Here is a 26,141-nt window from a genome sequence, read left to right as displayed (position 1 = left end):
CCTGCTCTGTAGCAGCAGCAGGAGGAAGCAAAAGAACTCACAATTGCAAACTCAATCTTTATTGCAGCTGAAATACTATTTTCGTTAAGTCTCGGACACTTAGACCCACTGATCCTGTTACTCTGCTTGTCTCTGGTGTGCAGGGAATCACTTTGCTGGATTAGAGGAAAGGTGCTGCCGTCTGTTTCCATGCCTTCTTTAAAAACTGCCTTGAAATGAAATTAGTTCATCTGCTTGCTTCCGTGTGGCAGCCTCCTGTCCCGCGGCTGTGCCAGGCACCAGTCCTAAGAGGCATCTATAGACTAGTGCTTATGTGGGAGCCCAAGCCTTGGCACAGCTCCATACCACCTATCCTGAGCTGCCTCCTGGGGGACCGTGCTCTTCAGCTTCTACCAGCAAGGAGGGCAGATACGGGTGCGTGCGTGGGGCAGAAGACACACAGCCTTCTGAATTCAGGGTCTCCCAGATCTTCACTGGGCTCTGACCTTCTTGGCCTGTGGCTCCTCTGTGTGGGCCCGTTTCTGCTGAGGCTCCCCATCCTCCAGGCCGCCTGCCAGCTCCCTGGACAGGAGGGCCGCCCGCACCTGCCGCAGCTCCCGCTTCTCCCTGCGCTCCTCCATCTCCTCGATGTCGCCAGCAAACAGGGCTTTCAGTGGGGGAATCAGCTTGGGCATTGTTGCAAAGTCTCCAAAGCAGACCTAGAAGACACAATAGAAGACAAGGACATGTCTCAGAGGGGCAGGGGTGGGGGACAGGAGCTGGGAGGGATGCAGTCATGTGCTCACACAGCAGCGCCAACGCCCCTTCCTTGGCACAAGCCAACAGGCGACAGCTGAAATGGAAAAAAGAATGGCATGGAGGGAACCCTCTAAAGGGGCAGAGGCTCCCCAGGCCTGGCTAAGGGCCTCCGGAGAGGGAAGGGAGAGCAGTCCAGATGCTCTCAAAATCAAGCTCCTGAAAAACGAGGCCTGGCTCTGGCTCTGCCCCTTCATTCCGGAAGGCCAAGGGTCAGGCCTGGCTTTCCCACTCACAAGAGGCAACCACCTGTCTCACAGGTCTGTGCTGAGGCTCAAATGCCATGACTGTGTGAGCAGTCCAGGCCTAAAAGGATTCTCAGAAATTTCCAGTGAACTGAGACTGAAGACTAGTTGGCCCCTGCAGGAGGTGGGTCTCACCAGCAAACCCAGGGTGGTTCGACCTGGTTAGTGATGGGTAGATACCCTTTTCCCATGGTGGCCCCAAATAAGAAAGCAAACTCCAGCTGACCATCCTACTCAGTGGGTAGAGTCCTGTCTCCCTGCCCCGTCCCCACCCTGTGCTGTCCATGTGACATACAGACCTTCATGTGGTCAAAGGCAACTCCCACTTTCTCGTTGAAGTTGGGGCTGAAGAGGGGGACCTTGGCATAGCGCTGGCTGAAGTGGTTCAGCATAATGAACTCCGCGTTCATCCGCATCCCCACGCTGATGGCTTGGGACGTTGTGCTGCAGGTGAAGGACAGAGCAGACTGAAGCTGAACTCAATTGCAAGACTGCAAAGCAGACAGTGGCACAGACCCTGGCCATCAACTGCCAGGGCACCCGGGGAAGCTGGTGGGTTTTCTTAACGGGCACCTCCGTAGCCAGCACAATCTCCCCTGAGGGCCAGAGCCTTCGCACACACCCCTGGATGAAGCCCACCCTCTGTGTTGGCTGCCAGATCTGTCCATGAGGGCACCCAAGAGAAACCACAGGGCCCACCTGGGGTAATGCACTCTTTCGTTGAAATTAACAGCCAAAAATTCAGTCCCCCAGCCCCCGCCTTCCCCTGGCAATTCCCTGACGTGGCTTATAGTTTATTCAGCCGATTTCTAAATGCTTTCAAAAAACTGTGCCTCACTCTAGAATCTTGCTTAGAAAATTCTGCAAAAATAAAGGCCAAGAGCCTGTGAGCACTGCCACAGGTCAAGGAAGCCCCCATAGCCCTTGATAGGAAGCAGGGCAGCCCCACATCAGTGGAGACAAACGACGGCTGCTCAGTGTCACGTAGTGGGGGAGGGAGAGGATGTGGGCGACAAGGACTGACCGGCCTTTGCTACCTGTGTGTCTTTTCCACTGCTTCCTCTTCCAAACCATCTTCCAGGGTGGCTTCATGTATCAGGAGGGTGGCATCTTTCCCTGGAGAAGCAGCACAAGGATCAGGGCAGAGTTCTCTGCGAGAGCAGCACACAGGCCTCAGTCACGTGCTGTTTCCTGGTCTCAACACTCAGCTCCCCTGGCCCTGGGTCTGCCTACTAGGATGACAACCAGAGACTCTGAGGGTGGGGACCTGAGTCTCCTGCCTCTGCTGACGTTTCCCTGCAAGCTCACCTGCATTCACCTCCAGCTACACAAACCCCAGAGCAACCTCAGGGTGGCTTGCTTCTTCCTCTACTCACCCATCCGGACCAGAGCCTCGCAGGGCATGGTGTCCCCGGAATAGACCACTTTCCAGCCAGAGGTGTGCACCAGCGCACAGCCAAACGCATGCTTGCAGTGCCGCACCAGACAGGTCTGAAACTGAAAGGGTGGGGCTGGAGGGCTCTGCAGCTCTGCTCCCCACCTCACCCCCATGATGCCTGCAGCTGTGCCCCTTACCTCTTCCAAATCACATGTTCGCAACAGTGAACTGATCAATCTTTCCACTGCAGGACTGGAGATCTCAGCCCCTTCCTGAAGGCATTTGGCAGGAATCATACTGTAAAAAGACAAAACATTTAAAATGATAATAAACGTTTCTTGGACACCTGGAACCAAAGTTTAAGTCTTTGGCTGGAGAACCCCAAAATCATTCTTAGGAGAAAACATGAGTTAAATCATAGTCACTATGATGAGGAAACAGCAGTCAAATATAAAGAGCCAAACCAAAGCCTCTAGGCCACTGGGAGAAACCCAGCAGGTGAATGCTGCCTCCGGCTCAGGCAGCACAGGCCACGGATGGCTCCAGCAGAGGGGACTCCTTCCCCTTGGGGTGAGGATGGTGCCACCTGCCAGCTAGCCACACACCTGCTATGGACATTCTCTGTGCTAGCCACTATTTGGGTGCTTGGCTCTGGAACTGTCTCATCAAGAAAAGCTGCTCAAAGTTTAGAAAGCAGCTCAGAACTCAAATGACGACTGGGAAGAAATGCTTCTAAGAAAATAAGCATTACATGGGAACTATCTAATGGTTTCTGTCCTTCAGCCAATGCACTTCTCCCCTGCTTCTGCCATCTGGGACCATGTCAAGGGCAAGGCTGCTGGGGGATATTGGTAACTACCCAAGTGTCCACCTTGAGCTTCTGAAGGAGACGGCAGCAAGCAACAGCCCAGGGGGCCAGGCTGCCCTGGATGCTCACCTGATGTGGTGCAGGACCTCCTGGCACTGGTTGTGGTACTGCTGGAGCCAGGCTTTGAGCTGGTTGGGGGCAACCACCAGCAAAGGGTGAAAGGGCTTTCCCAAAGATGCCTGAAACAAAAAATCCAAGTGCCGACTCAACGACAGAACATCTCAATAAAAACTAGAGTGCCAAGAGGCATGGCGGATGATGTGTAAACCACTGAAACTCAAAAGGTCAATCAAGTGCCACACTTACCAAGGCTCGTTCTCTCTGCAGCAAGATATTTAGCAAGCCCTGGCAAGGAAACAGGAGACATGCATTAGCCAGGACCCAGGGAGATCTCCTTCAGGTTAGGGTCTGGAGTCCTCTCTCTTGCAGGAGTTGCCAGCCCGATGTCACCCACCAGCCTCTAACACAGCCGCAGTGGGGGTGGCACAGGCTGAGCCCCCCGCGCCATGACCCTGAAATGTCACAGGCAGAAAGCAACATGACCCGTGTTGGGAAGAGGGCAATGGCCCAGGGCCCGGCACCCCAGAAGACCAAGGTGAGGGTCTCATAGCCACACCTCCTGCATCTGGTCAAAGCTTCCGCTGAGCAGGCCGTGTGAGATTCAAGATTCAAGGAAGGCTGGGTAAACTCAAACCTGTCCTGCTGCAGGAAAGGAACTAAACAGAAAGAGAAGACATTCTTGTGGCGCAGAAGGACTATGTTGAGTTTTGCAAAAGACCATTTCCTAGCCAGAGATGAGTAACAAAAGCTCTGGGCAAGTTTGGAAGCGGAGGAAAAGACGCAGCCAAAGGGCCAACTCAACGTGGCAGTGCCTCCTCCAGGCTCCAGCTTTGTGGTCCAGCCCAACACTCACCGTGTGGTGATCTGCGTGCAGGTGGGACACAAACACAGCAGCCAGGGTGCCCAGGACCCTGTCCACCTGGTCTCCGTAATGACGGCACAGCTGCCCAAACGTGCCCTCACCACAGTCCAGTAGCAGAGACGTGTCGGGGCTGCAGAAGAGAAGAGGAAGAGAGTCACTGCCACTAGGAAGGCTGCTGATGGTTCAGAGGCTGATGTCTGCTTTGGACAGGACCAAGAAGCAACTGCAGAAATTTCTGTCTCTCGTGCTTTGCTTTGAGGAGCTAATATAAAAGCCAATTAATTTAACCATAAAGGTGATTTTACATGTGTCATCCTCTTTATAGCAAAGAAGTATCCATGGAACCCTGAAACCCTTTCAAGCAGACTTACACAAAGGCTGGGCATCAAAAAAAAAAAAAGTTTATAGGAGGCTTAAAGCATTTAGTCCTAACAATGAATCTGACTATGCAGATTGACTGTGGCCACAGCCTCTGTTGAGAATACCAGGACAGGCACTGGGCCATACGAGACTCTTTCTAGGTCCAGCTGCCATCGGACATTTCCCCCTTTGCAAGTGGTCGGGGTTTCCTCAGCTCATGTCCTCAAAGACACCTGGTGCAGGGCGGGCTGCAGGTGCTTCATTCAGGGAGCTAGTTAACGCAGACTCCCAGGTGTCACTCGGGGTTTCTGACTCGGTTTTAGGCAGGGCTCTGGAAGTCTGGATTCTGACAAACTTCTTGGGCTATTCTGCTGTGCAGTCCATTTCAGAAGCTCTGCTCCAAGGCAGAGAGAGTGCTGACCCGCTCTGGCCTCCTTCCTTCTCTGGGAGGAGCCACGAACACTGAGAGGGCTGCACCCATTTTGCAGAGAGAAGCCCCGGTGCTAAGACATTACCTTCTGGGGGAAAAAGGAGTCGGGAGGGGGAGGCAAGGTGGCAATAGCACCTTCCCATTAGCTTCAGCTGGTTCAAAAGCCACTCGCAGGGTGTCATGTCAGCAACTCAAAAAGCCCTTCTTCCCCCAGGATCTCAGCCCCCGGGAGAGGCCGGCTCACTCCAAGCTGCTTTATTGCATGTCCTCATCCACAGAGAAACACACCCCAGATTGTATATTTCTGATGTCAGGGCACATCTCGTCACTGCTGTATATATTTAATGCACTATTTGGTTGTTTATCATCCACCACTAGCATCTAAGATGACAAAGCAAAATTTAAAACAAACCTGGTAATTCACAATCTTATTTTCTTCACATACTATCTGTAGAGATAACATGTACATGTCACAACGCATTTGACTAATCTCTCTGCCGATGACCCCAGGCAAACCCAAGAGAATCAACTAAAAAACATGTCAAGGGGAATCCAATAAAGGGTCTGAACACAAATGTGCAAAACCCTAAAGCTTTTTAACATACTACCAACAAATGGCTGGGGGACAATACCATGTAGCAATCAAGACCCCAAGTCCCCGCTCAAACTTCAGATGCCCCACTTACCAGCTGTAGGAACCACAGCAAGTCGCCTCTCTGAATATCAGGTCACTCATCAACAAAATGGGTAGTTATTCACCACTTCATAGGATTAATGTAAAAATTAAACGAACTAATTTCTTAGCTAGGTGTACTGCCCACAGTAAAATCAGTTGTTTATTAAAAGACATCATGGGATGAATTTGGTGATTCCCAGGGTAAAAGTTTGCTACTGAGGCTATAAAATGCAGTAAGGCCACGCTCCTCTCCTGGACACTCCAGTCGACATGACAAGTGACAGGGCTTGATACCGCATTTCAAATCGACTGGTGAGTACAGCAGGACTTTTGTTTAAAAAGTAAACGTGCCCTTGAAGGAAGGATGCTTTCTGGGAAAGCAGCATACCTTATGTTGACAAGTGTGGCACTGACATTTCGAATCTTCATCGGGATGGCAGACCCTGTTCCAAGGAAGATGATTTCTGGGTACTGACTTCTTTTCTCTGTGAAAAAATCCATGTGAAACAATCCATTCCTTTGGGTCAAAACTGAGCCAGCATGCAGCCATGAGAAGGTGCAATGGTTTGAGTATCACTGGTTTGTCCCCAGACCTCATGTGGAAACGTGCTCCCTAGTATGGCGGTTTTGGGAGGCGGGGCCTAGTGGAAGGCGTTTGGGCTACAGGGACGGACCCTCCTGAGTGGCTTGGAGCTGCAGTAGTAAGTACTGGCTCTCAGGAGACTGCATTACTTCTCAAGGGAATGGATTTGTTCCCAGGAGAGGGGGGTTGTTATAAAGCCAGAGTGCAGCTCAGGTTATCCCGTCTTCACAAGCGACCACTTCCTACTTGCGCTCCTCTGCCACGTTATGATGCAGCATGGAAGCCTTCACTGGAAGCTAGGGCCATGACCTTCAATTCTCAGCCCGCAGAACTGTGAACTAAATACACCTCTTTTCTTGATAAATTACCCAGTCTCACATATTCTTGTATAATAACAAAACACAGACTAAGACAGATGGGTAAGCAACATAGTTCTATCCAGCTTCCCAGGAGGGGGACTGGCAGGCCCCTGGCAACCGCCCTGAAACAAAGGACTTTGCACCAGTGTGGGACCCACAGGCTATTTGTCACCAAAAGGCTAAGAACAAATAAATTCTCCAGTCCTTTCTTCAAAAGAATTGCTGTAATTCTTTTACATTTAAAAAATGACATTTCTTTATGCTGGGAACTGTCATTTATTTCAAGAGAACACTGTGTGCCTTCCATCCAGCTCTCACTGCAAGACCATGCACTTTGGTCGCATCCTCCCAGCCCTACCAGGTAGGAAATGCTCTCCTTCCCAAGGGGGAAACAGGCTCAGAGGCCCAGGTCTCCGGTGAAGATGGTAAGAGGCAGGGTCAGGATTCAAATCCAGGGAGACCCAATGGTTCCAAAGCCTGTGCCCGGCCCTCAGCCTCAGTTGAGTGACGTGGCCAAGATCCTCCATGGATTTGCATCCGCAAAGCCAGGACTAGATCTCTGCCAGCCAAGTCCCTGCTCAAAGCTCTTTCCACAGGTGTTCACTAAAACGTTTCACTCAGTGCGTGCCTTGCCAAGAATGCCTGGGTGCCATCGCCAAATGCTCTGATTGGGTGGGATGGGGCACAGGAATTGGGATTTTTTTTTTTTGAGACGGAGTCTCACTCTGTCACCCAGGCTGGAGTGCAGTGGCACGACCTCGGCTCGCTGCAAGCTCCGCCTCCCGGGTTCTCGCCATTCTCCTGCCTCAGTCTCCCGAGTAGCTGGGACTACAGGCGCCCGCCGCCACGCCCAGCTAATTTTTGTATTTTTAGTAGAGACAGGGTTTCATCATGTTAGCCAGGATGGTCTCGATCTCCCGACCTCGTGATCCACCTGCCTCGGACTCCCAAAGTGCTGGGATTACAGGTGTGAGCCACCGCGCCCAGCCAGGAATTGGGATTCTTAAACTCCCCAAAGCCCCCTCCTCCAATGACTATAATTCTAATGTAAAGCTGAAGTAGAGAAGCCCTGGATTAGACTGAAAAGCCAGGTTAGAATGCGCCCCACCAGCACTCCACTTAATGCTATGAAAACAGCAGCAGGGGCAGAGCCCAGGAAAGAAAGGCTGCTCTGTGGGCTCCCACTTACCTGCTGGGGCTGGGCCGTCCTGCGCACTCCTCCTGTACTCCTGCACACTCTGCTGGAAGTTGGGAAGCTGCAGCGCCTCAATTATGAATTCCTCAGGATTGCAAGTAATAATGGCATCCCTGCAGGGAGAGAGAGAAGCATCTCAGGTGACGGACAGGGTATATGGCCTCAGCAGACCCCATTGGGGATGTCCAGAATAAATTCAGGGGGACAATCTGCAGGAAGTTCCTTCAGATCAACACTGAAGGTTAAGTGACTAGGATCTGGGGCAGTTCTGCTCCACCGCCTTTTGGATGCTGCATCGCTCTGCCTCAGGGCCAGTCAACGGGGAACTACTGATGCTCAGGGCAAGATAGTTCTTTTCTGTGGCCAGTGCTGCTGTCCTGGTGCAGTACCCCTGACCTCTACCCACTAGCAGCACCACTACCCACCTCCTAGGCTGTGACAACCAAGAACGTTTCCAGATGTTGCCAAATGTCCTCTGAGGGGTCAATGGTCCGAGCTGAGAAGCAGGGCCCCTAGAGGAGTGACTCTGAAACTCATGTTCACACCCGGGAAACTTGGCAAAACGCAGAAGCCAATTCGGCAGCTCTGCAGGGAGGCCTGAGATCTCACTTTCCTTGCAAGCCCCAGATCACACGGAGTGACAACTCCTTGGACAGGCGGCTCTTCAACCTCACTGAGCATTAAAATCATCTGGGAGCTTGTGAGTCCCAAGCCTAACTCTCAAGATTCTAATTCACTAGGTCTGGGGCAGGCCCTGTGCAATATTCTTCACAAGCACAAGGTAAATCTGAATGTCGGCTAGGGCTGTGTATCGCTGCTGTGTTAAGAGCCTGTGCAGATGCCAACAAAGGGACATCAGGTTCTTCAACCCCGTGATGTTGCCTGTGGGCCCGAGTCTTGCTAGTAGAGTCTCTTAAAGGGCCCCAACTACCCAACCTCAACAGCACACAGCATCCAGTCATAATCCAGCACATGCTCTATTCTAATACAAACACTGTGGAGTGGGCAGGAAACTTAAAATCAAGGTTCAGATCCTTAAAAATTAAAACAGGCCGGGCACGGCTCACGCCCGTAATCCCAACACTTTGGGAGGCTGAGGTGGGTGGATCACCTGAGGTCAGGAGTTCGAGACCAGCCTGGCCAACATGGTGAAACCCATCTCTGCTAAAATTACAAAAAATTAGCCGGGCGTGGTAGCAGGCGCCTGTAATTCCAGCTATTCGGGAGGCTGGGGCAGGAGAAATGCTTGAACCCGGGAGGCGGAGGTTGCAGTGAGCTGAGATCACGCCACTGCACTCCAGCCTGGGCAACAAGAGCGAAACTCTGTCTCAAAAAAATAAATAAATAAAATAAATAAATAAATTAATTAATTAAAATAAAGATGTGGGGCAGTAAGGCTGTTCACTTTCCTGGTTGGATTGTACTGGAAGAGGCTTTCAAGATGGCATTTTACATTTATCAAGTACCTTAACAAGTGTCACACTCTGGTCCAGTAATCCCACATTTAGGAATGACTTGAAGGGAACAGAGTTCCCATCAAAGATTTATATATAAGACATTTATTGTTTCATTCATTAAAACAACAAAAAATTGGAAACATCCCAAATGAGTAAACATCCCTATTTGGAATACCAATAAAAATCTTGTTACTTAAGACTATTTAGTGATACAGGAAAAGACTGACAATATAAACCCACATACACAAATCAAGAAACACAAAATGTTATCAATCATTATCTCTGGGCAACAGGATTATGGGTGACTTTGTTCATCATACATTTCCTATTTTCTATACTGTGAAACATACGAGCTCTATCACTGCTATTCCCATGCAAGGCAATTTTGGAAAAGGAGAACTACTGGCCCCAATCCGCCCACCTCAACCCAGCCTGGAGTAAGCTGCTTTTCTAAATAAATTCCGCTGGCACACAGCCAAGCCCATTCATTAGCTTATTGTCCGTGGTTCTTTTGTGCTCAAAGCGGAGTTGAACAGTTACAACAGAGACCATATGGTCTGGAGAGCCTCCTGGAACATTTACTATGTGGCTATTTACAGAAATGTTTCCCAACTCGACTGAGACGATTCCATTAGTTCAAGATGGCACAGACCTCTGCCACTCCCTCCTGGGACGGAGCTGGTACTTGAGGAGGCATTCACCCTGAACCATGGGCACACTGAGGGTGGGGCCCTCCTTCTGAAAGAGACAAAACACATTCATGGAGAGAAAGAGAGGGGACGAGAGCTGGGCCGACAAGGGGCCGGTCTGAGACACTACCTTACAGGGGAAACTGGTGAGCAGGGGGAAGATGTCCGGGTGGATGAGGTTGAGCTGGGTTTGAATCTTGTGGCTGCGAAGGTTGTGAACTGAGGCACAGTTCTCATTCAGGACCAAGTGCTGGGTGTCAGGCCCAAACCTGTGAAGAAACAGACCCGGCATTTGCAGCGTCTGTTAGGAGGCAGCTCCCCCTGAGGAGTGGTGCTGAGCTCAGGAGTGGTAATGAGGATGAGGTGTTCAAACAGTTCAGTGACTTGCCCCAAGCAGTGTTACTACATGGCCAAACATGGTCCCACTCCTGCTGTCTCAAAGCCCAGTATTCCCTAGCTCAGCTGCCTTTCAGGTGTGCTGGGAAGACTGAGAGGAAAAACAAGAAAAAGAAGATGTCCAGGGCATACAAATAGGGGACCCAAACCCTGAGGAATGAAAGAGACAGCAGGAGAGCAGGCCATGGAGTAAGGGGCGGGTAAAGGGGCCATGTGGGGAGATACGGGCAGGGGCCAAAAAGCAGCCCAAGGTCACCCCGCACCTGAGCTCAACTCATACTCCTCCACCTGGCCCTGGCCAGCGATGCCCCGAGGAGAAAGTAAAGCTCCCTCTCCTTCCAGTGACTAAACATCTACCTCCCAGGGCTGCTGGAGACGACCCTAGAGGAAATGAAGTGAAATGAAGGGTATTTCACACACTGCCTCCCACAAAGTGGGCATTCAGTAAATGGAAGCTATCATTTTATAGCTGCAATCTCTTCTTTGGAATTCACTTATGGAATCCTCAACCAAACGGCAGTATTTGTTCAGACACCCTGAAGAGTGTGGAGGGTGTAAAATAAATGGAATCGTGTGGACACTGCGCCACCTAGCGGTGCATTTTCTTCACAAGTGTAGCACAGATCTGGGACGCCTAGAATTCTGGGAAGGCAGGAATCCCACAGAAAGTTTAGGCAGGTGCAGAAGGGTAGGTAGCGCTGGAAAGAGCAAGAGGGGAGGAAAGGGGAATCCACCACTGCCCAGAAGAGTTACCCCAAGTGCCGTTGGGCTGGGCTCCATACCTCTCCATCCACTGCTGGTACCTGCTGTCCACAAGCACAGATTCTGGGGCCATGTGAACCACCAAGGCCACGGGGGCATCTGCCTTTCCTTGGTACCTGGGCAGAAGAGTGGGGCTTTACAAAGTGATGCAGACTCAGGACACACAAAGACATGGAACACGCAGCCAGGGAGGGGTATCGTGCGGCCCTCTGCGAGCACTGCAGTGAGCTGACAGCCTCCACGCCCAGGCCATGCTCTCACAGCAGGCTGCTCATGGCAGACCCCAGTGCTGGGCCATTTCCAATGGACATGGGATTCCTCTATCTGGCAAGCTCTGCTCTGGGCCTTCCAGTCGGCCTGGCTGATCCTTTCTCAGCACTGCACTTCCTTCCACTCATACGGGTCCAACCTGCAAAGCCAGACCCAGGCTCTCCCTGCCTCCTCCTGCTCCCTCTCTCCTTCCTCTCTCACAGGCATTTCCTCGAATAAACCTCCTGCACCTCCAATGCCACCCTGGTGTCTGCCTTCCAGAGGACCTGAGACACAGGCACGAAAAATGAAAATCGTCTGAAATTTCACCACCTGGACAACAGACCACTTACTAACATGCTGATGTGTTTCCCTCCAGTTCCCTTTAAAAAGAAATATACACAGTAGCTATTTTTATCTATCCCAGCATCATCACACATCCACACATGGCTCTCAAATGACACCTGATTCATTGAAGAGGCTTTGCTGCCCAAAACTTGATTAAAATACAAAGCCGGGGCTACCAGCGCATCCAAATTCACCCACAGAGAATAAAGCAGACCATGCAACAACTCCTAACGCTCTGATGCGGAAGGGGTACAGCAGCCCAAAAGGATTTGTTGTGGTAAGTAGAAAAAAACAAGTGAAAAAATACAGATAGATACAAACTAGGAACAGGAAAAATACAGGTAAACCATTAAGAGTGGGGGAAAAGATTCAAACTCAGATAGGTGGGTCAAAGATGATTCCACCTGGGATGAAAGCTGAACTGCAAAACTGGTTAACTTTGATAGAGGACAACAACAGAGTGGCAGTTAGCCCAAAAGACATTCCCCAGCTGTGAGTCCATCCCATAACGGACTCTTGACCACGACAGTCTCACACACTCTGACCCACCTCATTTGTTTCAATGCAGGTAATGGAAGAAAATTAATTCAGTTCAAAATAATCCAAATGATAATCTGGGGCATTAGTTAGAATTCAAAAAAGTTCTCGAATTTCTTCTGGTATAAGAGCTGTAAGAGTTCTAGTTGAATTTCTAGTCCTCAGTTGTTTCTAGTTTTCAATCTTTTCTAATTTCACTTTGAGGCTGTGTACACCGGAGCCCACCAACTACCAACAGTGACTTAAGGCAGGAGTCCTGGCCTCTGAACTGTAAACCCAGACAGTGGCCTTCCCAGAAACACAGCTCTTGCCACAAGATGCCCATGTCGATGCTGGGCTGGGTTTCAGCTCTCACTTCTCCCACCCTAGAGACCCCTCATTACCTCTGAAAGGTGGCATTCTCACAGATGGGTTGAATGAAGCTTTCATCTGGACATTCTACCACCACAAAAGCAGCACCAGGATCTGGAGGAGTACACAGCTCTTCAGCCAAAATCTGCAAAACCAAATAAGCCCGCCCACTGGGGGTCACAGCTCAGCCACCAAACTGAACTGCCTTCAAGGCAACTGCTAACATGACATATCCTATCCAGTGAGCTGAGAGGTAAACAAAGCACAAAACCAACTTTACACATCACCATCAACACCCTTCTGGTCTCTTTGTGGATACCTAAACAGGTAACTGTCAGGTTGAGGCACTTCAGGCCTACACTGGCCAGGAAAGGAGGCTTGGCATTAAGGTTTTCTTCAGTCTGTGGCCACTGGTCCTAATGTCCTTAGAAGTCAGAGGAAATATCTTGACATAGAATACAGTGGCATTCCTCTGGACCATAAACCCCAGGCCCATCCATATGGGGTCTGTTGTTAGACACTGTCCTGAGCTCAAGTACCAAGGAAAGCATGCACCCTTTAAGGAGGAGGGTGACCAGATCCTACATGGACAATCTACAAAAATGCTCGAATGCAGCCGTGTTGACATGCGGGACAAACACAGATAAAAGAGGCCATTTTATCACTTAGCTGAGTGATGTCCAAACTGTTCCACATCCTTCAAAAGTGGTGTCTGTAGGGCCTGAAGAAGACAGACTCTGCCCAGCATTTCAGACCCTACCTGTAACTGCTGAATCATCAAGAAAACCAGGCATCTCACCTCTCTTCCTTCATGAGTGATGCTTTTCCCGTCCTTGACAGCAGCAATGATGGGAGCGATGGCAGCTGTCCCACTGAAATGAAGAGGCAAGGCCTCTGTGAAATGTGATTTCCTTAAGTGGACAGGTGTACCCAGTGAGTCCCCAGAAGCCTTACCCCCCCCACTCACACTGGGAGGCCCATCTCCTTTGCTTTGAGCACCAAGAAGTTTCCTCTCTTTAAGTGAAGCTGCAACAAAGACAACATAGATGTGATCTTAGTGGCTAATGAAGAAGGTTGGTTTTAATCAATTTTCTTAGAAGTGTATTTTTCTAGATTTAAAAAAAAATAAATAATGTTGGCCAGGCACGGTGGCTCCAGTACTTTCGGAGGCTGAGGCGGGCAGATCACCTGAGGTCAGGAGTTTGAGACCAGCCTGACCAACATGGAGAAACCCCGTCTCTACTAAAAATACAAAATTGGCCAGGCGTGGTGGCACGTGCCTGTAATCCCAGCAACTCAGGAAGCTGAGGCAGGAGAATCGCTTGAACCCGGGAGGCGGACGTTGCAGTGAGCCGAGATCGTGCCATTGCACTCCAGCCTAGGCAACAAAAGCGAAAGTCTGTCTCAAAAAAAAAAATAAAAAATAAAATAATGTTGTTTCCTTACAATTCATTAAAATGCGTTTATTGCTTTCAGAAGGTATACCATATTCTGAAGAAGTCATTTATTGTCAAATGCTTTAGTACTAAAAGCCAAAATGACTTAAATCAGTGTTTTATTTCCCAGCATTAACTCATTATAAATTTAATAAAATGTAATTCAATATGAAAGTTAATAAATATCCTTCAAGTATCGAGGAGAAACACTGTTCTGTCATTCTACATTCCTCAATTAATAGCTAAAGGAATGTCACCAGAGCGTTGCCTAACAGAGCAACCAGCAAGCAAACTGCCATGTAACATAATATTTCAATGACAGTGATCGGCTAACAAAAGCATGGATGATTTTTATTTCTCTTGCATTTTTCAATTATGTGGCAATATAATGTCACTGCTTTTATCTTGGAGATAAATTATAATAAAAAATCCCTACTAGCCAGGCACAGCGGCTCATGCCTATAATCCCAGCACTTTGGGAAGCCGAGGCGGGTAGATCATGAGGTCAGGAGATCAAGACCATCCTGGCTAAGACGGTGAATCCCTGTCACTACTAAAAATACAAAAAATTAGCCGGGTGTGGTGACGTGCGCCTGTAGTCCCAGCTACTCGGGAGGCTGAGGCAGGAACCCAGGAGGCGGAGCTTGCAGTGACCCGAGATCGCGCCACTGCACTCCAGCCTGGGCGACAGAGTGAGACTCTGTCTCAAAAAAAGAAAAAGAAAAAGAAAAAAAAAAACCCTAATATGCTATTACATTAGAAAGGCAAACAATAATTCTATCAGAAAACTTCACAATCATTTTATAGGAAAAAAAAATTTCACACAAACAGAAAAATGTCAGAAATGACATGTAGGCCTTTGAGTGCTAAATGACATTTGATTTTCATTTTCTCCTTTAAATCTTCATCAACTGTGCATCTTCTTTTAACTCTCTGAAGTTAAAAAGTTACTCGTAGGGCTGAGTCTCAAATTTGGATCTGAAATCCTTATTCTCAGGGTTGTAGAATTTTCCATCTTAAAAAATATCGTCCTAGATGAAGGATTACAGCTTCAGTGTGCACATCACACAGTGATGATTGATGGCTGACATCTTTAGATAACTAACAACCATGTCACGACCCAACATTCTCTCCACACACCCAAACGGGTTTGAGGATGGCAACTAAATGTCTCTAATGTTTAAAAGGTACTTGCTGTTGGGGGCAGTGGCTCACGCCTGTAATCCCAGCACTTTGGGAGGCTGAAGCAGGAGGATCATTTGAGGTCAGAAATTCAAGACCAGCCTGGCCAACATGGTGAAACCCCGTCTCTACTAAAAATACAAAAATTAGCCGAGTGTGGTGGCGGGCACCTGAAGTCCCAGCTACTAGGGAAGCTGATGCATGAGAATCACTTGAGCCTGGGAGGAGGAGGTTGCAGTGAGCTAAGATTGCGCCACGGCACTCCAGCCTGGGCAACACAGAAAGACTCCGTCTCAAAAATAAATAAATAAATAAAATAAATAAAAGGTAATTGAAGGCTGGGCATGGTGGTTCACTCCTGTAACCCCAGCACTTTAGGAGGCTGAGGAAGGTAGATCACTTGAGGTCAGGAGTTCGAGACTAGCCTGGCCAACATGGCGAAACCGTGTGTCTACTAACAATACAAAAATTAGCCGGGCATGGTGGCAGGCACCTGTGATCCCAGCTACACGGGAGGCTGAGGCAAGGAATCACTTGAACCTGGAAGGCAGAGGTTGCAGTGAGTCGAGATGGCAACACTGCACTCCAGCCTGGGCAACAGAGCGAGACTCCATCTCAGAAAAACAAAACAAACAAAGAAACACAAAGGCTGGTCATGATGGCTCACGCCTGTAATCCCAGCACTTTGGGAGGCCAAGGCAGGCGGATCAGGAAGTCAAGAGATCCAGACCATCCTGGCCAACACGGTGAAACCCCGTCTCTACTAAAAAAAATACAAAAATTAGCTGGGCATGGTGGTGCGCTCCTGTAGTCCCAGCTACTCGGGAGGCTGAGGCAGGAGAACTGCTTGACCCTGGGAGTCAGAGGTTGCAGTGAGCCAAGATTGCACCACTGCACTCCAGCCTGGTGACAGAGCGAGACTCTGTCTCAAAAAAAGAAAAAAAAAGGTACTTGCCGACTTAAGGCAGGGAAACCCATCTCCCTGGGAGCTGAACTCAACCCATGGAGATATGTTCCTCTCTGAGGAATGCAGAGTATCTGGAAGACTGATGAGAGGCAGAACGCAGCCGATAACGCCCCAACAGTGCACCAGCTGCCCAAAGCCAAGGTCTTCCAACAGATGAGTTTTTCAGGTCCTCATGCCAAGAGACTCCTGGAACTTGACCTAGCTCAGCTTTATTGCTTTCCAAAACCTCACCTGAGAGCAGCAAATTAATTAGAAGAGGGGAAAGGCGTTATAGGCTAATCCAGTGACAGCAGCCCTCAGAAGGAGCCACAGGAGACAGCAAGGAAGGAGATGGAAAAGCCAGGGCAGGCAGCTGGCAGCCCCCAGGAACGGCTGCCTGATAATAGGGCAACTGCCCGAGTGTGTAAAAGTGAGCTTGTCACTTTTCATCATGTCACTGTTACCTATTCCGGAAAGCAGGAATACGATTTAAAGATTACCATAGAAAACAGTTTAAAAATCAGACAATATAAATATAGATTATCAAAAATAAAATATTTTTAAAACTTTAAAAAATGATTTTGCTACCTAAAACTCAGAAACTTACAAGTAATAAGCCTGTTAACAGTAGTACTTAACTTTTATGAAAATCACATTATTCAAATAAATCGATAGAAATGATACTGGCAATGATCTTGCCACTAATATTAACTACTTACTTTCATTATTATTTTCACTTGTAGCTTTTAGAATTTAGATAAAAATTCCAAATATATTTCAAAATCAACATTAAAAAATAATCTAAGCCCACAAAAAGGCAATGAAATCTTTTCATATATTTAGACAAATTTGTTGCAAATTGTATTGATAAAATTTTAATGCAAAATTCTATTAAAAATAAGCCACTAGTCAGATCTTACAAACAGCTTATTGTAACAAAAACTTTTAATGGAATTTGACCAATTTCAGAGTTACAGATCTAGGACTTTGTGAATGCTAGCTAATATTCCAATTAATCTGGTGTTAGACCTTAGCTATTACAGGGGAATGAAATAAAGTAAAACAGAGTTAAAAGACTTTGAATAAAGGCCTGATGGAGTTGAAGGAAAACAAACACAGCTGCCTTCAATAATTTCTGAATTCTAAAAGGACCAATCATTGGCAAATATAAAAGAATATGGACCAGGCACGCTGCTTCACACCTGTAATCCCAGCATTTTGGGAGGCCAACGTGGGTGGATCACCTGAGGTCAGGAGTGAAACCAGCCTGGCCAACATGGTGAAACCCCGTCTCTACTAAAAATACAAAAAATAACTGGGTGTGGTGGCGCGCACCTATAATCCTAGCTACTTGGGAGGCTGAGGCAGGAGAATCACTTGAACCTGGGAGGTGGAGGTTGCAGTGAGCCGAGATTGTGCCACTGCACACACCAGCCTAAGCAATGGAGACAGACACGGTCTCAAAAAAAAAAAAAAAAAAAAATGTACGGAGGCTGACAGGGCACTGGAAAAAAATTTAAAAGGAAATAAAAGTATGGGGTTATTTTGAGAAACAGAGCATCTAAACTCTGAAACCTACAAGTGATGACAATTATGAAAGGTCAGTAGTAATACTTGTTGCAGGCTCACTGCCAGTGTCATTTCTATCGAATTTTTTTTTTTTCTTTGAGAGAGAGTCTTGCTCTGTCACCCAGGCTGGAGTGCAATGGTGCAATCTCAACTCACTGCAACCTCCGCCTCCTGTGTTCAAGTGATTCTCTTGCCTTGGCCTCTCAAGTAGCTGGGATTACAGGCATGCGCCACCACACCCAGCTAATTTTTGTATTTTTAGTACAGACAGGGTTTCACCACGTTGGTCAGGCTGGTCTCGAACTCCTGACCTCGTGATCCACCTGCCTTGGACTCCCAAAGTGCTGGGATTACAGGCGTGAGCCACTGCACCCGGCCTTCCATCAGCTTTTCTGAAGATCTGCTATCTCTTCTTGTCTCAGGTAACAGGAGTGCCTACCCTCAAATTAATGAAAAAGTGCAAACCAGAGGTCACTGACCAAGACCCCAGTCATGTACAGCCCTCCGGAAAGTCTTCCTTACCTTACAGATGAAAGCTACGACCAGGGAAGAGTCCCTGACCCCTCTTCTCTGGCTAACACCTGAGGAAAAACACACTTGATTATCACAAGGTAAATGTGAAAGCTGTGAAGACCTCACAGACTGATTATGACCCGATACCTAATTTCACTTCACATAAAAATTAATGGACGCTACTGTCCCAATACAGAGGCTGAAGACACTAATATACTCAAGAAGACTTTTTTTCCCTACTTATGTGGAGATGTGTTTGCGTAAATGAAAAACACAAAACTCTCACCAGAAAAACTTTAGAATGGCAAGTGAAATTTTTTTTAAATGACACATTTCACCTAGGACTGGAGAAGACAGAGAAAAATATATTGTAATGTGCTTTATAACACATATAATATATGAAATAACACAAAAGTTCAAAGGCCTGCAAAGAAAATGCTGGTGTCAGTCTTTACCTGGTGCCATCCAAACAAAGACAGCACATAGGGGTCAGCCTGTTCTCAGTCACTAGACAAGACCTCAGGACAGAAAGAGGAGCTGCCGAGCTTTGCCAACGCTGGCCTTCTGTTAAGGACAACAAACTCCCGAAGCGGCCCAACTCCTGAGCTACATCTAATCATGGACTTTTAACTCCGTTTCCCAGTGGGCTGTCATTCTGGAAGATGTGCAGAGCCTCTCACTGATCTGACTGTCTCACTGGCTTAGCAGTTATAGTTTCCACATTAATGGAAAATTTGCATAAATGTTACATTAATGAAAAACACAAAATGAATCCGTTTGTCAGGCCCTGTTCTCCTCTGGGAAAACAGAACACAGTTTTGGGCCTACCCAGACCCTGGGTGGCCAAAACTGTGGACTGGTCATTATTAAAGTCCCAGGCTGCCACCTTTACAACAACCCTTCTCATTCTCCCCACGGGCCAAGTTATAGTAAGCCCAGGAAGAAGGATCTGTTTACACACGTGGCTCTCTTACAATAATGACTCTCTACAAGCATTAAGAGGCAGAGAATTAAGAAAACGCAAGCCTTTCTGCTGCTCTGTTTTGTTTATACTATTACCATGTGGAAGGTGTGGCTCATTTTCATTTGACTCGGAGTCTGAAGATCGCTCTGGACTGAGCCTGCTGAGAGGCCTTTCTGGACTCTGCCATGGTTGGTGCTTTCCCCTCCTCTGTTCACCTGGTCAGTACAGACACCACCAAATTACACACTGCACAAGGTGAGCTGACAGCCAAGGCCCAGACGTTCATACGTGGGAATGCCAGAACGCCAATTAAATCAGCACACCTTTTACTATACAGCAGGAAATAACTAGTTAGTTAACTTCCTACCTGGTTTCTGGGCTGCACCTATGTCCTATTAATGTTTATGTTTCTGCTTAGCTCACAGCCTCGGCCACAGTACCAATTCAACAACGTGTTATCTAAACAGCATGTGGGTTGTAGACATGCGTATTTATTATCATCACTCCCGCTACAACACATAGGCCCAAAGGGTACCTATCTCAAGAAGGAGCCTCATTTTACATTTAGTTAAGGCTCAAGATCAAGGGAAAAAAATTTGCTGCTCTAAGAAGCTAAAGCACAGCTGCAACGAGAATGAACATAAGTTCACTCACTGAGGGCCGCTGGACACTGAAAAAACAGTGATCAGCAAAACTGAGCATGTTAACATCGATCACGCAAATCACATATGAAAGTTAACTGTCACATGCCATGGAGCGAAGAACAGGGTGCTGGAAATGGACAACAAACAGGTGGATGCAACTCAGGCTGGGGGTGGCTACAGCAGGGGTCAGGTGAGAGAAGGCATCTGAGCAGGAGGAGCAAGCCAGGCAATGGGAGTGCTGATCAGCTCATCACAGCACTGGCCTAGGAGCACTTGTGCCATTGCTCCGGCACATACCTCTCCTCCCTGCTGCCTTCTGCCTTCAGTCAGTGTAAGCCTCATCTCCTCGCCAGGTACTGGACTTCTCTGGCGTTTGCTGGGTGCTCTGGTCTGTCACCCAACAGCACTACTTGGTAAGCATGTCATTAGTTAGTACTAACAAGGAAATACCCCTACTGCTTGGTACTCTCTTCACATGTAAGTAAAACCAGACATGAATGTCTTTAGCCAAGCTCAAGGACAAGACTGACTCTTTTCCTAAGCTAAGACCACGTCATCTGGCCCTGATACTTCGGAATTTGCAGGAGCTTCTAACCCCCAACAACACTTCTTTTAGGTTGCTGTAATCATCATTTATTTTAAAAAATCTATCTGTGCAAACCTCTTCATGATCGTCTGATCAAAAGAGGGTATTACGCCTGTGGGAAAAAACCTCCAAGCAATGAATGTGCAAACTTGAATGCAATCTATTTACCAACAGTGCTTGATTATCTAATATTCCAAAGCATAATCACTATCATTAGGCATAAGTTAGACATCTGTAAGTTTATAAGCCAGGGCAGGAGCCATATCTTCATTCCTCAACTCAATTTTCTAATCATGCTCAGAACACAAAACAGGGAGCCCACAGCAAGTGTTCAGTTTCTATTTTCACCCATGTTTTCTTCACTCAGGACGTACACCCTCCTCCTGGGAAACCTGGCTTTCATACTCACTGTGTATGGGGATCTGGTAAACTGTCATGGTTTCATCCTCGTATTCTGGGGCAGAGTGGGGCCGCACAGCTACAAGAAAACCACACAACAGCAAAGTGATTGCATTAGTGAAGATGTGTGGGAAGAGTAACTTCAGGATCACCAACCACGAGCAACTGAATTACCTCAGAATTATGGTGGGAATCTGACACGAAAACCAGACTTTCTAAGGAGATTACCATTTTTAGGAAATAAAGAAAAGTGTATTTTGGTCAACCATTTATATTTACTACAGCCAGATGAAAAGACATTATAATCTTTGGTGACTATCTGTTAAAAATTGAAAAACAAGAAACTAGTACTCAACTTTCAGAGACCCAAGTTAACAAACAGAATAGTGAAGCCAGGGAACCTATCATCGCAAACCAGAAGAGCTGATGTATATTTTGAAACAAAGTATTAGTGTTTCTATAAAACAGGAGTATTAACAAGCCACAGATGCACACCAGTGCCAGGACAAGAGCCCTATTAGCATCCTCAGTGAGGCCTCTTCCCATCAAGAGGTCGTAAGCCCCCCTGCACAGCTGGAGCTGCGTTTCAATGTACAAAGTTGGCCACAAAACCTCTAGGGGCCCCTTGTCACCCCCGCCCCCAACTCAAAGCAACTCAACGACGAGAAGCACCTCTGGAACTGAGGCAGGAGCCCTGCTGTCTGGATGGAGAATGCCACACAGCAGGTACACAGGCATGCATCAGCTGTTCAATCACTCCTGCCCACCTGGCCCCTATTTTTACAGCATGAGGTGGGAACACAGAAAATGTCACTATTTAGAAATCCCATCTCCAGCCGCATGGTAGCTCATTTTGGGAGGCTGAGGCGGGCAGATCACAAGGTCAAGAGATCGAGACTATCCTGGCCAACATGGTGAAACCCCGTCTCTACTAAAAATACAAAAAATTAGCTGAGCATGGTGGTGTGCGCCTGTAGTCCTAGCTACTCGGGAGGCTGAGGTGGGAGAATGGCTTGAACCCAAGAGGTGGAGGTTGCAGTGAGCCGAGATCATGCCACTGCACTCCAGCCTGGTAAGAAAGCAAGACTCTATCCAAAAAAAAAAAAAAAATCTCGTGGTGATGAAGCATTTGATTTTGAGGTTTAATGTTGATGTTTTTAATGGATTCTAATTTGAGAGGTCAGGGCATATGTAAGTTAGAAATAGCAGAGGATGAGTCACAGACAAAGACATACCCAGTTCTATTCCTTTCAATGGACCAGAAAATATTTTGATTGCTTCGAGGTATTTTTCCTAATGAAAAACAAAGAAATGAGCAGTTATGGTTGAACAAATGTAGAACACAGCAACTATTCAAGTATTTAAAAGGTTACCAATAGGTATCAACATAAAACAAAGCTTAGTAAATATTTTGAACATCATTTATTACAAATATTTACTGAGTATCCATTATATCAGATGCCAAGGATATAGCAGGAAAAAGAGATGGAGGCCTTGCTCTAATCAGGCCAGTGGAGGAGACAAAAGGAAACATGATAACAGAAACAGCTTAGTGGCATTATGCTAAGTGCTCTGCAAGGAAAATGAAAAATACAGAGGGCTGGGATCCAACTTGTCTAGAGAAGAAGAGACAGTTCTGGAGTAGATGACCCTCTAGCTGAGCCCTGAAGGTTCAGTAACAATATAGGCAGCAATTAGAAGAGGCAGAGGGAACCTGCGGAAGGGCGAAAGTCCTGAAGTGGCCAGGGAGTTAGAGGGACATAAGAGTCAGCCCATGCAGCTGCAGTTCAGCGATGGGTACAGATGGAAGTGTGGGTAGCGGCCGGGGCCTACAGGACTTGTAGGCCATATCAAGGTGTTTTGATTGTATTGCAATGGGGAGCCCATGAAGGGCTTTAGGGTGGCAAGTGACACACTACTTTTCTGTCTTAAAGTGACCTCTCTGGCTGCTGTGTGGCAGATGGATTACAGGAAGGCGAGAATGAATATGGGAGGCTATTGTAGTTTACAGGCATAGAAAACAGAAATAAGGAAGGCCTCAATAAGAGACAAATGGATGGATTTCAAACGTTATTTTGGGGAAAGACTTAACAGGTCTTGGTGACTTTCTTCTTAAGGACTGGAAAATGAACTGTTATATTCAACAACACACACACGCCTTCTCAAGAGTGTAATAAGCTGGACTGAAAGGTAAGAAGATGTCAGAAATTTATTGAATAAAAACAAAAGCTGCCCTTTCTTGTGTGCCTACTTGGTGCCAAACATATATCTAATAAAGTGATTTAGTGCTTTACATGTGCTGCTACGTCCTTTAATCTTTAACAACTCTATGAAACGTGATAGTCATCTTACAGATGAATAAACTAAAGCTCAGAAAGGTAAAGTAACTTGGTCAAGGTCACATAGTTAATCAGAACTCAAGTCTTTTTAACTTGAAAGGGGAAGCGTTTCAACGACCAGGTATCTCTGGAGGGCAGAAGACTGATTTGCAAAAAGGAAAATTCTTGTTACTGATATTACAAAAGGAAAGATTGCTTTTGAAAGATGTGTCAGGAAAGACTCACCAGTTGTGGAGGTCCAGAAAGTACACACTTTGGAAGCCCGGTTTCCTTTAAAGTAAGAATCATTCCTAAAAAGGATGCATAAAATCAGATCTCTCATCAATTTGACCTGTCGTCACTAACAGGAGGAGCACCCCGTACTAATCCAACTATTTATCTACATCTCCACCTTCCAGCTTTGGAAGTATAACCAGGGAAGATGTACAGAGCAGAAGTGATGCCAGCTAGAGGTGTAACAGACACCAAATATTCTTTAAATGCCTCTAGAATGGGCTGAGCTGTCACTAGGGTGAAGCAGCAAGGCACCCAGTGTGCAAAATGTAAGGAATCATGCAAGTGAAGGGCTGGCACCCTAAGTGCCTCACCCTAGTCTCAGCCCTGAGAAGGGAGACTGGTCTAACACTTCACTCCTTCCGGTCCATGCCACCAAGCCCACACAATTTGGCTGCAACACAATCCTGACCTTCCGGTTGACAGACATAAATGACAGGGTAATCTGGACAGTGGGTATGTGTGTGGCTGCCAATGTGCCAATGGCGTCTGCGATAAACATATTAACTGTAATCACCACTGCTAGACTCTCCAGTTTACTGCCACAAATCTCTGTCCCCGCAATGCAAGAAACTAAGTGGATGGTAACACTTAAGAGGTGGTATCCAAATTAAAATCTGTTCTCCTGAGTCACAGCTTTTAATGCTCTGTGCTGCTGCTGACTGGGCTGGTATAAAAAGAATTCCAGGCCCGGTGCGGTGGCTCATGCCTGTAATCCCAGCACTTTGGGAGGCCGAGACAGGAGGATTGCAGAAGTTTGAGACCAGCCTGGGCAACATAGCGAAACCCCGTCGCTACAAAAAATACAAAAAAATTAGCCAGGTGTGATGGGGCACACGTGTGGTCCCAGCTATTTGGGAGGCTGAGGTGAGGGGATCACCTGAGCCCAGAAGGCAAAGGTTGCAGTGAGCCAAGATCACGCCACTGACCAAAAAAAAAAAAAAAAAAAAAAAAAAAGTAGCTGCCCACCCCAGACTTGGAAAAATGGTAAAGCCGGTTAAAATTCCAGAGACTTCCCACCAGCCTCTGACACTGCAAAGAATATACTCACCACTTAAGCCCCCAACATTAGACCAGTGCATTCGTGTCAGGAATATGTTGTCCAGGCGAGCAACCTTTAACCTAAGAATGAGAAAACATTTAAACAGGATAACAGGAACAGAACAAGGGCCACTTTTGCTATAAAAAACAACTGGCCTCACATTTCGGCTTTCAAGCCCCGTAATCAACTCCCCCTCCGAAAGCAAGAGACTGACTCACTTGTGCTCCTGCATGAGTCTCTGAATGCCTTCTCCACAGTTGAAGAGATACCTACAAGACACACATTACACAAGACATTCAGAAGGTTTTATTCTGTAAACTCTCTGACACCAATTAGATGTTTTATTGTAGACTCTGGAAAAAAAAAAAAGAAAAAAAATTAAAAGTCCACGTTGGACTACCGAGCCACATTTATGCTGGTGGGTTTTGAGCCCTCCTTAGCAGAGGTGGAGAGGAGTGGGGGCCTGTGTGTGTGGGTGCTAGGACAAAATGAGTCCTTTCTCCACCACCGGCTACACACAAGATCTGTCCACCCCACACGCTAACAACGACACACTGGCCTTGGGGTGCACGGAAGAGGGTGGAGCTCCGAAAGTGCTGACAGCCAGGCCGGGGCCCAAGGGTTGGGAAAAGGACGCTCAGACCCACGTCTGAAGTTCTTCACAGATCCCCAGAAATCACATGGATGCAAAGAATCTCGGATTTCCCACCCACCATAACTCCACGAACCCCCGCAACAGTGAACCACATGTGTGAAGTAGGGAAGCCGAAGCCCTGGGAGGTGCCCCGATGCTCAGAGGCTGCGCCGCACTGAGGGCCCAGCGGGACGGGGCGTGGCTCGTAGACTGACCGGTTGAACTCGGAGAAGACGTAGAGCGCGGCGCCCGAGTCCCGGCTACCCGCTGCCACCACCTGCAGGTACACGGTGTTTGGGCCGCCGGAGCACCCCGACGGTCCGCGCTTCTCTCGCGTGCGCAGGTGCCGCAGCGGGTCCTTGCGCGGCCGCTCGCGGCGGGCGGGTGCCTGCGATATGGTGCGTCCCTGCGACATGGTGCGTCCGGCCGCGGACCGCAGCAGCGAGCAAAGCGCCCACATGCGCCCGTCTCCACCAAAACTGAGAAAGCCGCCGGTCACCTACGCCCGCGTTTCCCGTGCACCACCTAGCCGCTCCGCATGGCGGATCCAGCCAATCAGCGCGCCGTGCACCGAGCTTCCCGCCTACGCGAGGCTGCTCATCCAATAGAAAGGAGCTTTACCGCTCGGGACTTGTCAATTGACAGCGGCCATAGAGTAGAGGAATACTAGAGCGTCTCAAGCGGCCCCGCCCCTAGTTCTGTTCCGGATTCCCGGCCGCAATTTTTTCCGGAAGCTGTTTTTCTCCTGGGGTGGGACTTCCGGAAGCACAGTGCCAGGAAAAGCCTTCCTGGGGAAGGCGGGTCCTAGGAGTTTGGAGTTTCGCTAAAACGCTCCTGTTCCCACCAGATAAGAGCTGTGTCGTTAGGGCACGTCAGTCCCTCAGAGCTTGAGTTAGAGGTGGTTGTAGTGGTTGTGAGGATTAAATGTGAGGAAATCAATTGTATTGAGCATTAGCATAAGCGCTTTGCTAATTTTATTTCCATTGTAATTCGTATGCATACATGTTAGAACTT

At 47.9% G+C, this 26,141-nt stretch overlaps 1 protein-coding gene across 4 annotated transcripts; it reads right to left on the bottom strand.

Annotated features, from left to right (window-relative positions):
• Window positions 1-43: 43 nt before the first annotated feature.
• ELAC2 (elaC ribonuclease Z 2) lies at window positions 44-25,684 on the bottom strand. 4 transcript variants are annotated; one of them, XM_009432704.4, is made up of 24 exons: window positions 25,343-25,684; window positions 24,712-24,762; window positions 24,503-24,573; window positions 23,404-23,468; window positions 22,075-22,132; window positions 20,850-20,918; window positions 19,306-19,425; window positions 18,256-18,314; window positions 13,568-13,626; window positions 13,400-13,472; window positions 12,633-12,745; window positions 11,136-11,231; window positions 10,088-10,226; window positions 9,921-10,003; window positions 7,806-7,924; window positions 6,063-6,159; window positions 4,200-4,338; window positions 3,593-3,631; window positions 3,356-3,465; window positions 2,616-2,715; window positions 2,417-2,537; window positions 2,078-2,156; window positions 1,340-1,484; window positions 44-698 (listed from the first exon to the last, which is right to left on the bottom strand). In XM_009432704.4, the coding sequence occupies exons 1-24, from the start codon at window positions 25,585-25,587 to the stop codon at window positions 471-473; spliced, it is 2,478 nt and encodes an 825-aa protein (XP_009430979.1). In that variant the 5' UTR covers window positions 25,588-25,684; the 3' UTR covers window positions 44-470.
• Between the last annotated feature and the right edge of the window lie 457 nt (window positions 25,685-26,141).

This window comes from Pan troglodytes, chromosome 19 (assembly GCF_028858775.2).
Source record: "Pan troglodytes isolate AG18354 chromosome 19, NHGRI_mPanTro3-v2.0_pri, whole genome shotgun sequence".
Lineage (NCBI taxonomy): Eukaryota > Metazoa > Chordata > Mammalia > Primates > Hominidae > Pan > Pan troglodytes.
This window is presented reverse-complemented; position numbering and strand designations above follow the sequence as displayed.